The 15452-nt window shown below is 49.3% G+C and overlaps 2 protein-coding genes across 2 annotated transcripts in view; one reads left to right on the top strand and one right to left on the bottom strand.

Moving 5' to 3' along the window:
• Positions 1–8895, top strand: part of B3gntl1 (UDP-GlcNAc:betaGal beta-1,3-N-acetylglucosaminyltransferase like 1) — a 131315-nt gene extending 122420 nt beyond the window's left edge. Inside the window, exons 12-13 of the transcript XR_004518528.1 lie at positions 8323–8413; positions 8821–8895. The gene's annotated coding sequence lies outside the window, so the exon portion shown is untranslated. The remainder of the gene's footprint in view (positions 1–8322; positions 8414–8820) is intronic.
• Tbcd (tubulin folding cofactor D) overlaps positions 1–15452 on the bottom strand; it is a 149408-nt gene that overhangs the window by 25885 nt on the left and 108071 nt on the right. Inside the window, exons 16-18 of the mRNA XM_010618701.3 lie at positions 13851–13880; positions 10892–10977; positions 1238–1318 (exon numbers count right to left, since the gene is read on the bottom strand). Coding sequence (XP_010617003.1) covers positions 1238–1318; positions 10892–10977; positions 13851–13880 — 197 coding nt within the window. The remainder of the gene's footprint in view (positions 1–1237; positions 1319–10891; positions 10978–13850; positions 13881–15452) is intronic.

Here is a 15452-nt window from a genome sequence, read left to right as displayed (position 1 = left end):
CTGTAGCCATCTGGCCAAACCCCACGTGAGGCTGCCCTCCTAAAGGCCCTGAGTAAAAGACAGTTTTTCATTTTTAAAGGGAAGTGTGAAGAAAAAACAGTAAAATTCATGGGAAAGAAACCCGAGACATTGATCCTTTAAAGAAAACGCAGCCAGCCTGCACATATCAACTGCGCTTAACTCTGACACAAGATGTGGAAGAACATCCCTACTGATAGTCAATACATTAGGAAGACACAAAAATTATACAAGTACATGCATCTAATAAGAGAACCTCACCCAAAAGATAGGAAGGAAAACTGACAGAACTTAAACAAGAAACAGGTAAGACAGTTGGAGACTTTAGCAGCCCAGAAATTCAGCCTATGCAGAGGCTGCACGCATGTGACCGTGGCTGCTGCACTGTGTGGGAGAGAAACCGACAGGGTCACTGCCCCTAAAGTGCACTGGGTGCCCTGCTGCAGGCAGCCCCATGCAGAAGCTCCTTAGGGAAGCCCACACCCAGCCCGAATGACAGCAGACTGATGGCAGAAGCTCCCGTTCGGGAGGCCCTGTCCAGGCCGTGCAGGGTGGCTGTACCATGCAGTGGCCATCAGTGAGTATGTTCAAGGTTTTGGTCCTCAGAGAAGCTGGAACATTCCCCACGGTCCATGAGAGAAGACATCTTGACAAAGCTGTTCCTGTCCCGGGCCTTTGCTGTACCTCAGAGCTCCACCCAGATATTCCCCAGAGGAGCTGCTCTGCCAGCCCAGGGCACAGCAGCAGCACAACACTGCCTTGTGTGCTCTGAATTGCACACACAGCTTCCTTCTCTGAAGAGACACATTTAACTTCCTATAAAAATGCTAAGATGCCCCGAGCTGCTACTATAATTACAAAAGCAGCCAAAGAAGCCTGCTCTGCTCCACCGAGACCACACAGAAGCCAGGCAGCGAGTGGCAGGTGGAGCAGAATTGGGGCCGGGGGGCAGCTTTGGTCCCCAGGCCACGGCCTCCTCAGTCACACACTGACTCGGGGCCTTAGCAGGGGTATGTGGCCCTGCACATGCACTCAAGCAGTGCTGCCCAGGACAGCGGGACATTGACCACTAACCATCGGGCCAAGGGAGAGGTTGGGACACCGCTACTTCACGGGAGCTATTTCAGACTGATATCTACAATGAGAAAAGACACTTGCACCTCATCAGCTCGATTCCATCTCTCCTTCAGAAAACGGGGTTCTGAGGATCACAACCTACCCATCCCAGTGGCTGACTTTCTTGGCGATCAGGTGGTCAATCATCGGCTGGGTGTACTCGGGGAAGCCAGCAATGGACACGCTGAAAGAAACAAGACCGAGAGGCATGAGGATGCGGAGGTGCCGGCGCCTCACACACTGCACATGAGGGCACAGAACAGAGCAGAGGCCTGCAAAAAGCATTTGACTATTTCTTCTAAATTAAGACATTTCCCAGATGATCTGCCACTCCCTCCCTACAAAGGCACCAAGAATAAGGAAAAAGGTTGATCCACACTGACCGGACACAGGGCACAGACGTGGCACACAGGCACCGCAGAGGGGCCAGCCTCCACCACCGGACGGCTGCTCCCATGCAAGCCATCCCATGAGGCCACGACCCTCTGCAGCCAAAATCAAGTGTGCGCTATTCTATTTCCTTTCATACAAAAGCTCTAAAGGATACAAACTCTGCTGGCAGAAGCAGATCGGTGGGAACCCATGGGCAATAATGTGTTTACCGAGGTCACTGACCTGGGATAGACTTAGCAAGCCACATACTTTCTGTACAGCCATCGGGGTCAGTTATGCCTCAGTAAACTACTGAAGTATTAAGGAGGCAAGGCTTAGACTGGGAAGAAAGACACCTCGGAATACATAAAAATAACGACTTCTATATAAATATGCAAGATAAACCCAATGAAAACCTTGCCTGGGTTTTTACAGAAACATTACAAAAAAAGATAAACAGAAGGCCCATAGGCACAAGAAGATGTCCAGCCAGCCATTAGGAGGAGGGAGGGAGCTGCTGTGCCAGCCATGGCCAAAAGCTTGAGACAATGACAGCACCAGGGTCAGGAGCCCAGGCAGCAGCTGGGCAGTTTCTTACATAGTTAAATGTGCAGACCACTAACCAATCTAAGAGACGTGCAAACACATCCCCACATAAAGACTTCCAAATAAATTTTCACAAAAGGTAAAAATTCGGGAAAGCATCACTACTAACCAGCAGGTAAGCACACAGTCATAGCCAGCACACCCTGAAGCTACAAACAGGCCACTCAACAGCTCAGGTGAACTGGCAGCCACTGTGCGAGAGGAGGAAGCAGCCAGACCCCAGAGAAGCGTGTTCTCCCTGACGACCCTTCTCGGAGCCAATCAGCAGGCAGAGGGGCCACCCAGTGCTGGGCACAGCAAACTGCAAGGTGGTGGGAAACCCAGGACCCCAGGCAGGTGCAGGCCCCGGCTGCACACCCAGGCAGCACATGCTGAGCTACACAGCACAAACAGTGCCTGAAAATACTAGTCAGGGGCAACTCAGCGGTGGAGTGCCTGCCAAGCATACACAAGGCCCAGTGCCACAGGAACACAAAGTTGTATCTCTTGGAAATAATATAGGGAGCTTAAAAATTAACCTCCAAGTGGGTAGGCCTTCCAAATCATGACTGAAACCTAGAGCCATGAAGGACACTGACACTTGCAAACACAAACCCCCAACAAAAAGCATGTGTCAGGGAAAACACATCAAAAAAATCAAGTCAAGGCAAGTAACCCAGAAAAAGTATATGCAAAAGTCCCGCCCTGGATTCTTTAAAAGACACAGGTTCTTCAGAACCAACACAGATATCATGGTCTCAAGCAAAGTCCTCACAAGCACACACTTGGCCCCTGAAGATGCTCACAGCCACCTTTCTGCAGGAAGGGAAGGCACAGGGCTGCACAGCTGCTCTGCAGCCTGTCTTGGGGGTCTGCCACCACTGTCCAGGACTGGGAGGGCCCAGGAGCACTGCTGGACAGCCTCGTGGGCAGAGATCACATGAACTGGGAAGTTCAAAGCATAAACACCTCTGCCCAGAATTCCAATGGGTGATCCTTTCACACATGCAGAAACACACTGCGTACTGTCTAGAAAAGACAGGATGGAGCCCGCAGCCCTGAAGAGCTGCAGATCACCCTGCCTGATGTGGACAGGACAGGCTCCCAGAGGCAGGCAAAGAAAATATGCACCTCGACTTTTCCACTGAATGACTGCTGGTATCAGGAACTTCCCTCCAGACCAGACTGATACATACTGAGCCCATGCATGCCGATTATGACTCCACAACAGGGCACTGGGACAGGGGAGGAGACAGGGAGGAGACAGATGTAGCCTTTCCCAGCAAGCTGTCAGAGAATCCAAGTCACCAAAGAACCAGGCCTCACAACACCACACAGGCCATCTGCTCACCTGAGTGACGTGGAGAGTATGGTGAGGTACAAGACCCAGAAGAGCGGGCAGGTGACCAAAGCCAGAAAGCAGGAAGCAGATGGATACCAGGCCACTTAGCAGGAGGCAGGGGGCAAGCTGGCCATGTGGTAGAGACCCAGCGGCCTATGCCCCAGCCCTAGCTCCACCAGCAGCAGCACTGACTTAGGGAGGAACCCTGTTGCCAAACACAGGGTCCTAGAAGCCAACTGTGAACCAAGGAGTGCCCACTAGGGGGCACAAGGCCATGCAGGCCGAGAGGAGACTTGGAGACATGCTATGAGGGGTATGGGGAGACAGCATGATGTGGTCAGACGTCCCATAGGTCCTGGTGAGAGACCCAGCCCTCCCACAACAAAGCCAGAGCAGATGTGATCCTGCTGGCAGCTGTCACGCTTGGAGGCTGCCCTCTAAGCCAAGAGCTGTGGCACCCCTCCCCAGATCTGAGCTGCCGGCTGGCACTTCCAAGGAGTAGCCAAAGACCACTCCTGACCAGTGTGAGTGGGAACAGAGCCTAATGCTCAGGAGCCCCAGACCCCCAAACTGCAATGGGCCATGATCCACACAGCTGCCCCTCCTGGGGACCCCTCTAAAGCAACAGCAATCACATTGCAGCCACACCATTTTCATGGAAACAAGGAGCTGTCGATCAAGAAGCCACCTCTCCCACGCAGCAGCAGTCCTAGACACATGAAAAATGGATCTGTCCTGACAACCCTGCCCTCTCTGCCATTACTCCCGAGCTTTCAAATGGGGCTGAAAATGCAGTCCACACTGTCTCGGTATATACCGCACTCCCTCACACTCCTTGGGTCACGCCACCACCAACTGCAGCACACATGCCAGGATGCCACTCAGGTGGTCCTACTGCTTACCTGTAATTCTTAGGGAGAGTGGGCTGGGCGGGCTGCACTGAGGAGCTGGTGCCAGTAGGGGCCATCAGCCCCAAAGAGCTCTTGGAAAGGGGGTGCTGTGAAGAGCCAAGAGTGGCAGAGACCTGTGCCGACCGACCTGCAGAGGGGCCCCGGAGAGGCACCAGGAGCTTCCAGGAGAACTCCAAGAAGTTGCCAAACACACTATAAGCTTCAGCTGCTGAAGAGCTGACAGGGTGGCTAGGAGCCCTCAAGAGGTGTAACGCAGAGCTGAGGCATTGGCACTCCAAGCTCAGAGGTGTAACCCTGGGGACCAAGAGCCACTGATACTCAAAGCTGGGAACCACTAATATCAAGGGAGCTGCACTTTGCCAATCTGGCTTTTCATTTTGTTTTGGTTTGGCTTCTGCTTTTAATTTTGCTTTTTTCGAGACAGGGTCTTGCTACGGAGTCCAGGCTGGCCTCAATACAGTGATCCTCTTGCCTCAGCCTCTCAAGTGCTGGGATTTTAGGTATGCACCACCACACCTGGTACTTTGCCAACTTGTGAATTATATCCAAACTGAGCAAAAGAACTCTCAGCTAACTGGTGACACAGAACAGCAGGGCAGAGCATGAACACAGGACAGCTGTGGAGCAGGCAGCAAGCAGCTTCTGCAGGTGTCCAGGACAACAACAGCCGGAGGCCAGGGAGGCAAGAGGACCCACAACAAGACACACGTGAAACCTACTAGAACATCCAGGTTGCCCAACTAAATCACCCAGCAGTGTGGGAACAAGAGGAGCAAGACAGAGTGAACAGAGTGCAGGAGTCAGGGGACAGAGGAGATGCTCCACTTAGTGGTCACCTTGATCTGTGTGAAGTTCCTACAAAATAAACTTTTTTTTTGGTACCAGGATTGAACTCGGGTGCTTGAGCTTGCAAGGCAGGCGCCGGAACCACTGAGCTAAATCCCCGGTACCAAAATAAACAGTTTTAAAAATGGTGTTTGGTCCAACAGAAATCCAGAGGATCATCAATACCTACTTTGAGAACCTGTACTCTAATAAAATGGAAAACACAGAAGAAATGGACAGATTTCTAGATACTTACAAATTACCAATGTTGAACAAAGAAGATAAAAACATTTTAAACACCTCAATTACAATCAGTGAAACTGAAAATGTAATTAAAAGTTTACCAACAAAGAAAAGCCCAGGTCCTGATGGATTCACTGCTGAATTTTACAAGAAGAACTACTGCCACTACTCTTTAAACTTTTCAATGAAATTGAAAGGAAGCAATACTTCCAAATTCATTCCCGGAAACAAGTATCACTTTGATTCCCAAACCAGGGAAAGACCCAACTACAAAAGAGAACTACAGGCCAATCTCCTTAATGAATACAGATGCAAAAATCCTTAATAAGATACTAGCAAACAGAAAACAGAGGATTATCAAGAAGATCATACATCCTGACCAAGTTGGATTTATTCCAGGGATCCAAGGATGGTTCAACATAAGTAAGTCAATAAATATAATACACTATATTATCAGAGTCAAGGACAAAAACCATATGATCCTCTCGATAGACGTATAAAAAGCATTTGACAAAATTCAACATCCATTCATGATAAAAACCCTGCCAAAAATTGGAACAGATGGTCTATATCTCAACTTAATCAAGGCTATCTATGAAAAACCAACAGCCAACATCACATTAAATGGCCAAAAACTGAAACCCTTCACATTAAAATCAGGAACAAGACAAGGATGCCCACTATCATCACTCCTCTTCGATATAGTTCTGGAAACATTAGCCACAGCAATTAGACAAGAGGAAGAAATTAAAGCAATAAAGATAGGAAAGGAAGAAGTTAAACTGTCATTATTTGCTGATATGATACCCAAAAATTCCACCAAAAGACTTCTAGACTTAATTAACATTTTTAGCAGAGTAGCTGGATACAAGGTCAACACTCAAAAGTCAATAGCCTTCTTGTACACAAATAACAGACTCACTGAGAGAGAAATTAGGGAAACAATTCCTTTCACAATAACATCCCAAAAAACTAAGTACCTAGGAATCAATCTAATGAAAGAAGCAAAAGACCTCTACACTGAAAACTACAGCACTCTGAAAAAAAAGAGATCAAAGAGGATATAAGAAAATGGAAAGATATTCCCTGATTCTGGGTAGGAAGAATCAACATAGTGAAAATGGCCATGCTACCAAAACAGATATACAGATTCAATGCAATCCCAGTTGAAATTCCAACACTATATTTCACAGAACTAGAAAAAAGAATCCAAAAATTTATTTGGAACCAGAAGAGACCTAGAATAGCAAAAGCCATCCTAGGTAACAGAGACATAGCAGCAGGTATAAAAATTCCCAATTTGAAACTATACCACAAAGCCACTGTGATAAAAACAGCACGGTACTGGCAAAGAAACAGACCTGAGGATCAGTGGAAAAGACTGGAAGATACAAAAACAACTCCAGATGTACTCAGCTACCTCATCTCTGACAAAGGAGTCGATCATCCGCAATGGAGGCAAGATAATCTCTAAATAAATGGTATTGAGGGACCAGGGATTTAGCCCAGTGGTTCCACTGCCTTCCTCGCAAGCTCAAGGACCCAAGTTCAATCCCTGGTACCAATAAATAAATAAATAAATGGTGTTGGAAAAACTGGATTTCAACCTGCCAAAGATTAAAACTAGACCCTTATCTTTCACCATGCACTAAACTAAAATCCAAGTGGATTCAAGATCTAAATATTAAAACAGAAACATTAAACTTGCTGGAAGGTAAGTTAGGCAGAACTCCGGAAGACACTGGCATAAGAAAAGACTTCGTGAACAAATCCTCAGTAGCACGGGAACTAACAGAAAGAATCAACAACCGGGATCTCATCTTTTATTAAAAAGCTTCTGCACTTCAAAAGAAACCATCAACAGAACTAAAAGACAACCTACAATGTGGGAAAAAGGATTTTACCAGCTGCTCCTCAGACAAAGGACTATTATCTAGAATATATAAAGAACTCAAAACCATCAGCCCCCCCAAATATAAAGACCCAACTCAAAAATGGGCATCAGAAATGAATAGACATTTCTCAGACAAAGAAGTAAAAGCAGCAAGTAAATATATGAAAAAATGTTCCACATCACTGGTCATTCAAGAGATGCAGATGAAAACAACACTGAGATTCCACCTCACCCCACAAAGAATGGCTGCTATCAAGAAATCAACCAATAACAAATGATGGCACGGTTGTGGGGAGAAAGGAACTCTTCTCCATTGTTGGTGGGAGTGCAGACTGGTGCAACCACTATGGAAATCAATATGAAGATACCTCAAAGAACTGGGACTAAAGGGTCCATTTGATCCAGCCATCCCTCTGCTGGGTATCTTTCCAAAAGAACTAAAAGAATCATATCACAGTGATGTATGCACACCAATGTTTATATAGTGGCACAGTTTGTAATAGCTAAAACTTGGAAACAACCCATTTGCCCATCTGTTGGAAACTGGATAAAAAGATGTGGTTTTTCTATAAAATGAAATACTACTCAGCCATAAAGAATGAAAAATTAGAGTCCGTCATAGGAAAATGGACACATATTGAGGATATACTCTTAAGTGAAATAAGTAAGTCACACGTGTAAATACGAAAAACTATAATAGTACACAAGACCCTAATGGGATAATTAAGAGTGTGAAATAGGAAGAAAAGGGCTAAAGGTGTAGGGAAAGTGGGAAGGGTAGGGGAAAGGTAATAAGGGAAAAGAAAAAAATATGAGAAAATGGAAATAAAGGATTTGTAAATGGGGTGGGGAGGAGGGGATGAAGGGAGGACAGGGACAAGGGGAAAAAATGAGAACCAAGACCTGTCACGTAAAGGTACAAGATCCCAATGATGAATGTAACTGTACTGTATACCTAAAATGTGCCAATAAACGAGAATTAATTAATTAATTAATTTTTTAAAATGGTGTTCAAGGATGAAGATGTTGGAAATCAGTTAAGGAAATTTATAAGAGCAAGAAGAAAACCCACTGAAGTCCTATAATTGAAAGCAGCAAGACAGCCAGGTAAGTGGACACCTGCCTGGCACTGAGAGGTCACACAGGTGCCCATCGTCCCCAGCCACTGAAAGGACACATTATGGTTGTCCACATCAAGCTCTGCCCTCCATTGACCCAGCAGGATCCTCAGGGACTCAGTAACAACATGAACTGATACTGTGAGGCAAAGGGACAAAGCCAGACACAGCTCACTGCCACCCATTCACAGGAAGCCTAGACAACAGGGGAGGCAAGGCCACATCAGGCCACCCCTGCAGGAAGGACACTGTCCACATGGACCGTGTAGTGGCCACTGAACTGCAGAGTCAGCCATACCCACCTTGCACCAAATTACACACCCAAAGTTGGTGATTTTACTATATGCAAGCTACATGTAATAAAACTTACATAAAATTAAAACTTTTTTTAAAAAGGTTTCAATACAGGAGCACGTAGGACACTGAAAGGACACACCACAGACCAGAAGACACTGCCAAGCATCTGAGAGGAACTGTGTCCAGAAGACAGGAAGGTCCCCAAATGCTCAAGAAGAAAACCACCAGCCCAGTAAACCCATAGACAAGAGACTGCAAGATACCCATGCAAAGGACGAGCTGCTGCACACAGCCACAGCGTGGCGGACAGTACAGAGAGGCCTCACCATACACCGGGGAGGATGCAGGCCCCGGGCCAGGCACACCTCCATAAAGGAACACCTGCTGCGAGGGGAAAAGTGCACAGCACCAGCCCAGGGCACAGACCACACTCACACGGGGGCAGGGAGAAGGCAGAACAAGCACAGCAGATATGCAACTCTGTCTTCACAAACCTGTGCTCCCAGAGCCACCAAGAATGGCATGCACAGGCAGAGACAGCCCTCTGCTGCCCAGGCTGTGGAGACACATACAGGTCCTACACTCCCAGAGATTTATGAACACACACAAGCGAAACCTGCAGTCTCCCTTCACCACCAACACTTGGCGAAGGTGAGGGCAGTGACATGGTGGAGACTACTGCAGGGTCTCCACGCATCTTCCTGAGGGCCTTCAGGAGTCTGAATGCCCGGTTTCCGGAGGAACCCCCACTGCTCTGGCAGCCTGGCTCTGTGCCTCCAAAGGAGAGACAAAGCCCCGAACAGCATGGGCAGAGCAGCACCCACCAGGCACCACCCCTCAACCTGCTGCGCTGTTCAGCACAACACCCTGACAACCCCCTGCCTAATGGGCCTAGGACCCCATACTCCTCCCTCTCCAGTCTCTAGAGAACGACCTTGGCCCCGACTGCACAGAGACCATGGGACAGCTCAGGCCCCTCTCTCGAGGCCCCTCCACCTGGGTGTGGCCCCACAATGCCTTCCTCAGCTGGTACCCTCCTGTCACCCTCACCCGGGTTCAGGCACACAGTAGGACCGCAGGGGGACGGGTCCTAGTCAAGAAACCCACGGGAGGGCTGGCAATCTAGTTCAATGGTACAGTATCTGCCTTATAAGCATAAGGTCCTGAGTTCAATCCCCAGTTCCAAAAAGAAAAAGAAACCCATGGGAGACCACATAGGCCTGCGCCTCACAAGGGTGCAAAACACACTGGGAAAGAACAACCAGAAGCAGGCCACCACTCTGGAGCATCTCCATAGAACACAAAACTACTGCTGCACCAAGCAGCTCAGGAAACGGTGTGGCCTCTCCATGCACAGCAGACTTGCAGCAGCAGAGAAAACAGAAGGAATAAGAAAGAACTGGTGTAGGACAGGACACAAACACTTCAGGGGACAAGCAGGGGGATCTGGCCAGAGTCCTGAGAAAGGACCAGTCACTGCATTGTTTTAAAAACCTGTCAAGGCTGATTGTACAGAAATGTCATTTCTGCATGGTCTGCACAACGGGGCAGTCTGTCCTCAGGGTATTAAACAGTCAGGAATTTTTAAAAATGCAATAATCTGAGGCAAAGGAATCACTTTACAACATCAGATTCTTTTCCTTTTCTGGCATGAGTACTGCAATGGGTTCATAAGGCCAGAGAAGTAGTTTTCCCAGTAGGTTACATAAGTAAAAACATTTGAGGTAGTTTCTGCAAACTGCAGTTTGGGATGTTCAATAATTATGCTTCGGCCCAATTTTCTCAAGTACCTCCCTTACTCATCTGATAAAATGTGGCAATAACTTCAACTCTGAAACACATTTTTACTGACCAGAGAGAGAGACACCGTCACATCTCATTACATTTCTACTGGAGAACCTGGTCAGAAGCCATCTGTGCTGAGGGGAAAGGCTCTGCTCTCACACCACACCATACCCACACCCACACCCACTCGAGGACCAGAGATGCCACAGGGGCACAGCTCCCACCCGTACTCTGCTAAGTGCTCCGACTCGACTCAGCCTTCAACTCTCCACACACAAATTACATTTATACGCAGTCCACAATGAAGAGGGAAAGTGGCAAAACTAAATTCTGACGTCTGCAGTCAGAGAATACTGTGCTTTTAGGATACACATTAAAGACTCACCTGATAACCAGGAAACAGTTAGCTGTGTTGCCAACTGCAAAATAGTCTGCTGTGGTCACAATATCAATTCCATGAGGGAAAGTACCCTGATGAAAAGGTGAAATTGGAAGACAAAAGAAGAGGTGAGAAATACTGTGACTGATAAAAGCATCCTGAAAAGCCAGGGATCGCACACACATTTCCACACTGAGGCCATGTGCGGACAGCACATGGGGGCTGCAGGTCATTGCCGGGCCAGACACCATGCTCATGTTATCTAAGCCACTCCACACAAATTACATTTCAAATGACTTTAAGATGTCAACTTCAAAATGTTATGAAAGCTTTTTCTTTTGGAAAGACATCAGGTTCAGCAGTGCAGGTATGACTGGCTACAGTTTGCACGTGACCCTCGTGCTGGGCTGACCCAGCTCAGGCTGGCCATGGCAGGCACCTGCAGAAGGCAGTGCCTCCTGGCCAGGAAACCGGACCAGAGCCCAGCCTCATCCTGCCAAGAACAGCAAGGGAGAGACAGGAGCAGCCACGCCAGCCAGCACCAGCCGAGGTGGGCATGTGTAGGGGGCAGGGCAGGGGTGGGGATCAAGGACAATGAGCCATCAGCCTGGCACTGCCATACTGCCAGCAGGACCCAAGTCTGACACCACTGCCTGGCAGAAATACTTGAGAATCTAGAAATGATATAAAACTTTTAAAGGAAACACTAACATAGAAAGCCATGTCCCAACATAGAAAGCCTCTAGCTATCAACCCCAGGACAGAAGAGCTCAGAGAATGGCTGGCTTGGCCAAAGTGGGCCATTCACAGAGCCTCTGGACCCAGGGTGACAGCAAAGCCCTTGTCCCAGAGCCTCACTAGCCACTGCCCACTCTGGGTGGGGCAGGTGGGCAGGATGGAGCTTGCCTTGTCATCAGTACCCACATCTCCAGTGGACCTAGACGGAGAAGGTGGCCAATGCCCCAGGGTGGCCCTGTCACTCTCCAGTTGCCTCAGTGACCTCTGCCACACACAGGTTTCAGACAGTGGTGCCAGATCCAAGCATCTCACAGGCGGACCCCAAGTGCTGTGTGGCAAGTGCCTGCCCTTCCTCTCAGCTGCTCAACCCACAGAGGACATGGCCTTCGTGACTTGCAGTTCTGTCCACCCTTTCAGGTGACTCTTGTGTCTTCGTGTACAGCACTGTGGCCTTGACAATCCATGCTGAGATGAACAGCTTGCCCAGAAGGCAGCTGGGGCTATGGGAGGAGGCACATGCCCCAGTCTGCTCCACAGTGCCCTGCAAGTGCAGACCCCAGTTGTCCACGTTCACAGCAGAATGAAGCACAAGAGGCCTAACTTGCCACCCCAGCAAGTCCCCCAGTCAGGGGTCGCCTGGTGCCCCCAGAGGTCAAAGATGAAGCTTCCCCCTGTAGCACTGACCAGGATACACCAGGTGGGGCCCTGTATCTCCTTCAAGTCCTGGGAGTGACAGAGCGCTTCCCCCTCTCCTCACCCATCCTGCAGGGTCTCCCTGACCTGAGAGCTGAAAGAGGAGCAGGATACAGAAAGATACCACAGCAAAGCCAGGTGCCACGGTCCCTGCAGAACCTGAGGTCTGGCCGTGCAGGGAGGCTGAATGTCCGGCCTGGTCTTCAGAGGGACCCTGGGGAATTCGTGTGCATCCCTCTTGCTATGATACTCAAGTCCAATCAAAAAGATGGCTGAACTCTTCCTGGCAGGAGTCAGTGGGCCAGGCCTCCAGGAGGAAGTCTGTTCTTGGCCCACAACCCACCACACCCCAAACTCCAGGCCATTCTGCCACCTACTCAGTCTAAGAACCACTGGTTTTAGGTGCCATCCCCAGGAAAAGATGCCAACATCAAAGGCCACGGAAGACTGAGGTACAACCAGTGCCACCCTGGGGCCAGCTGTCCTACTTATCCAGCTGTGGCATCTGGACCTGACAAGTCAGCAGCATCTCCCTGGTAGGAAGAGTAGCCACTGCCTGTGCACCCAGCCAAACACCCCAACAAGGGATCTCAGCAACCCTTCCCTGCTTCCACACCCAGCGATGAACACCTGGGCCCTGGCTGTAATCCGAGGCTGCCCTCTCAGGCCATGTGTGCCAAGCGGGGCCACTGTCTCCACACCTGCTGCTGTTTCTGGCACCTATGCCTGCCCTGAGGCCACTGTGACCCACTTCCTCCTGAGGTGCCAGCGTCAGCCCAGGGGTACCTCAGGCTGCTATCTTCCCCGGGACATCCACCCATTCCCTGCCTGCCCAGAACTCATGTTCTCAGCCTAGGCCTCCTCTCCGTCCTGTACACACCCAGACTCTGCCTCTCCACTTTCCAGACGTAGGGCAGCATCTCGAGCCCCTGGCAACATCGCTACTGTGAGACCGTAAAACTGGATACACCTGTCACCCTGTCCGACCTCCTTACAGTTCCTTGTGGGGACTCTACTCCCCACCTAGGTCTATCCCTGCACTGCAGCACAACCCTGGACCTGGCCCATCCAGCCTGTGCTCTGTTCTCAGGCCAGGCCGCACCACACACCCCACGTGTCAGTGTCTCACCACATGGAGGCCTGCATCCACTTCCTGGGTGCGGTGGTGCCAAGGTCAGAGGGCACAACTATGATGCCAGCGGGCATGAAAGGGTCATGAGACACAGGCTCTGGGAAGGCAAGGCCAGGGCTGATACCATGTGGGCTGGGAAGGGGCCAGGCCTCCTCTGCCACACTTGGGCACCTACCATGTGGCAGCCTCAGCGATTGGTAAGGAAACTCCTGACTGGCATGAAGTACCCACCTGTGGAGGTCAGTGTCCAGGGCCCTCCCGTGGGCTCTGGGGCCCTTGGCTACCCCTGAGGTGAATTCTTTACCATGTCCAATAGTGTAAAACACCAAGTTCACAGCTTTCACGATCCCACCTCCAAAGCTACAGAAGTTTCAGGAAGCAAGGTTTACAAAGCAGCCATACCTGTCTCCCCACATTCTCCTGGAAGGCAGCCTGAGGAAAGAAAGAACAAAGAGAGCAGGTGAGTGAGGTTTGCTTCTGTGAACACAGAGACAGATTCAAAACAAACAAAGAGCAGTGCAGATGACCCATGGCTTCACTTTCTACATAAGAGTCTTCATTGTTGGCTGCAGCAGCCCCAAGGTTCTTTGTCACTGTTTTGCATCCTGGTGTCCTTTACCACCCCAATTTAAGAATCCAATTTACAAAATCAGAAATCCTGAAAAGTTGCCTTTCACCGAGAACGTAGCTTTCACCCTAGAGACCAACACAGAAAGAGCCAAGAGGCAGGCAAAATAAAAGCAAACAGTGCAAACATTCTTCCTTTCTAGGGGATTTTACAGCCACCAACCACCAATGTCTACTGACACCTTGTGGCTACCTGCCAAGGGTACCCACCTCAGTCCCCAAAGGTTCTCCCAAAAGTGCTCCAGGAGCCCAAGTTGTACATACTGGGTACCAGGCAGGGATTTAAAAAGTCTCATCTGGTAGGCATGGAGGTGCACACCTATAATCCCAGGGCTCTGGAAGACTGAGACAAGAGGACTGAAAATCTGAGCCCAACGTGGGCAACTTATAGAGAACTTGTCTAAATTTTAAAATTTTAGGGTGGGGGGATTTAGCTCAGTGGATCTACCGCCTGCCTTGCAAGTGCAAGGACCTGAGTTTGATCCCCAGTACCAAAAAATAAATAAAAATAAAAATTTTAAGAAGCAGCTAGGGATGTGTGTCAGTATTAAAGGCCTTAAGACTCAATCCCAACACCACAAAAAAGTAAAATAAAAAATAAAGTCTGGCCTTAAACAAAGCTAAAAGCTAAATGCTTCAGGGTAAATCCCTGTCACCTTGTGGGTGGCTCCCCCCTCTTCCACCCTGACCCACACAGGTGAGCATGACAGGAGCTGGCCAGGTGACAGCAACACCTCACTTCTTGTCTGTCCATGGGTCTGACTCCCCCTCACAGACCCAGAGCTGAGTCCTCCAGCCTGCACTGGGGACAGGTGCAGACACAGGGACTCACACGGAGCTAAGCAGAGCTGCACATGCCTCCAAAAGGTGCAAGAACAGCACACAGGGGCCCAGGGCCAAACTCAGGGCACGGGGGTGGGAGGGGGCACGACCACCCCTGCCTGGGCAGCCACTCCAGCACAGGCAGACTTCCTGAGCACTTGAGGACATGTAGAATGTCAAGAAGCCAAAGCCTACAGCCCCACACAATCAGAAAGTACCCATAGTGCTTGAGGGAGGCTGTCCCCAGAGCGGGGCTAAGGCTGGGATACAAACGCGAGGAGACACCACACAGATGGCTCGTCATACCTTCTAAACTGGGCAGAGACTTGATATTTGCAATTACCATTTTATAAATTTTATAATAAACACATTAAAGAAAAAAAATAACCAAAACATTTTGCAAAACAGAAAGTCAAACACATTTACTATTCTGGTAGCATCATCTGAAAAATAAAAACTAATAGGAGGGCTGAGGATTTAGCTCAGTGCTCCACTGCCTGCCTCGCAAGTGCAAGGACCTGAGTTTGATCCCCGGTACCAAAAAAAAAAAAAAAA

The sequence above is a fragment of the Fukomys damarensis genome, unplaced genomic scaffold (genome assembly GCF_012274545.1).
Source record: "Fukomys damarensis isolate Sample0158 unplaced genomic scaffold, DMR_v1.0_HiC HiC_scaffold_23, whole genome shotgun sequence".
NCBI lineage: Eukaryota > Metazoa > Chordata > Mammalia > Rodentia > Bathyergidae > Fukomys > Fukomys damarensis.
Note: the sequence above shows the minus strand (reverse complement) of the source record. Positions and strands in the feature narration are given on the sequence as shown.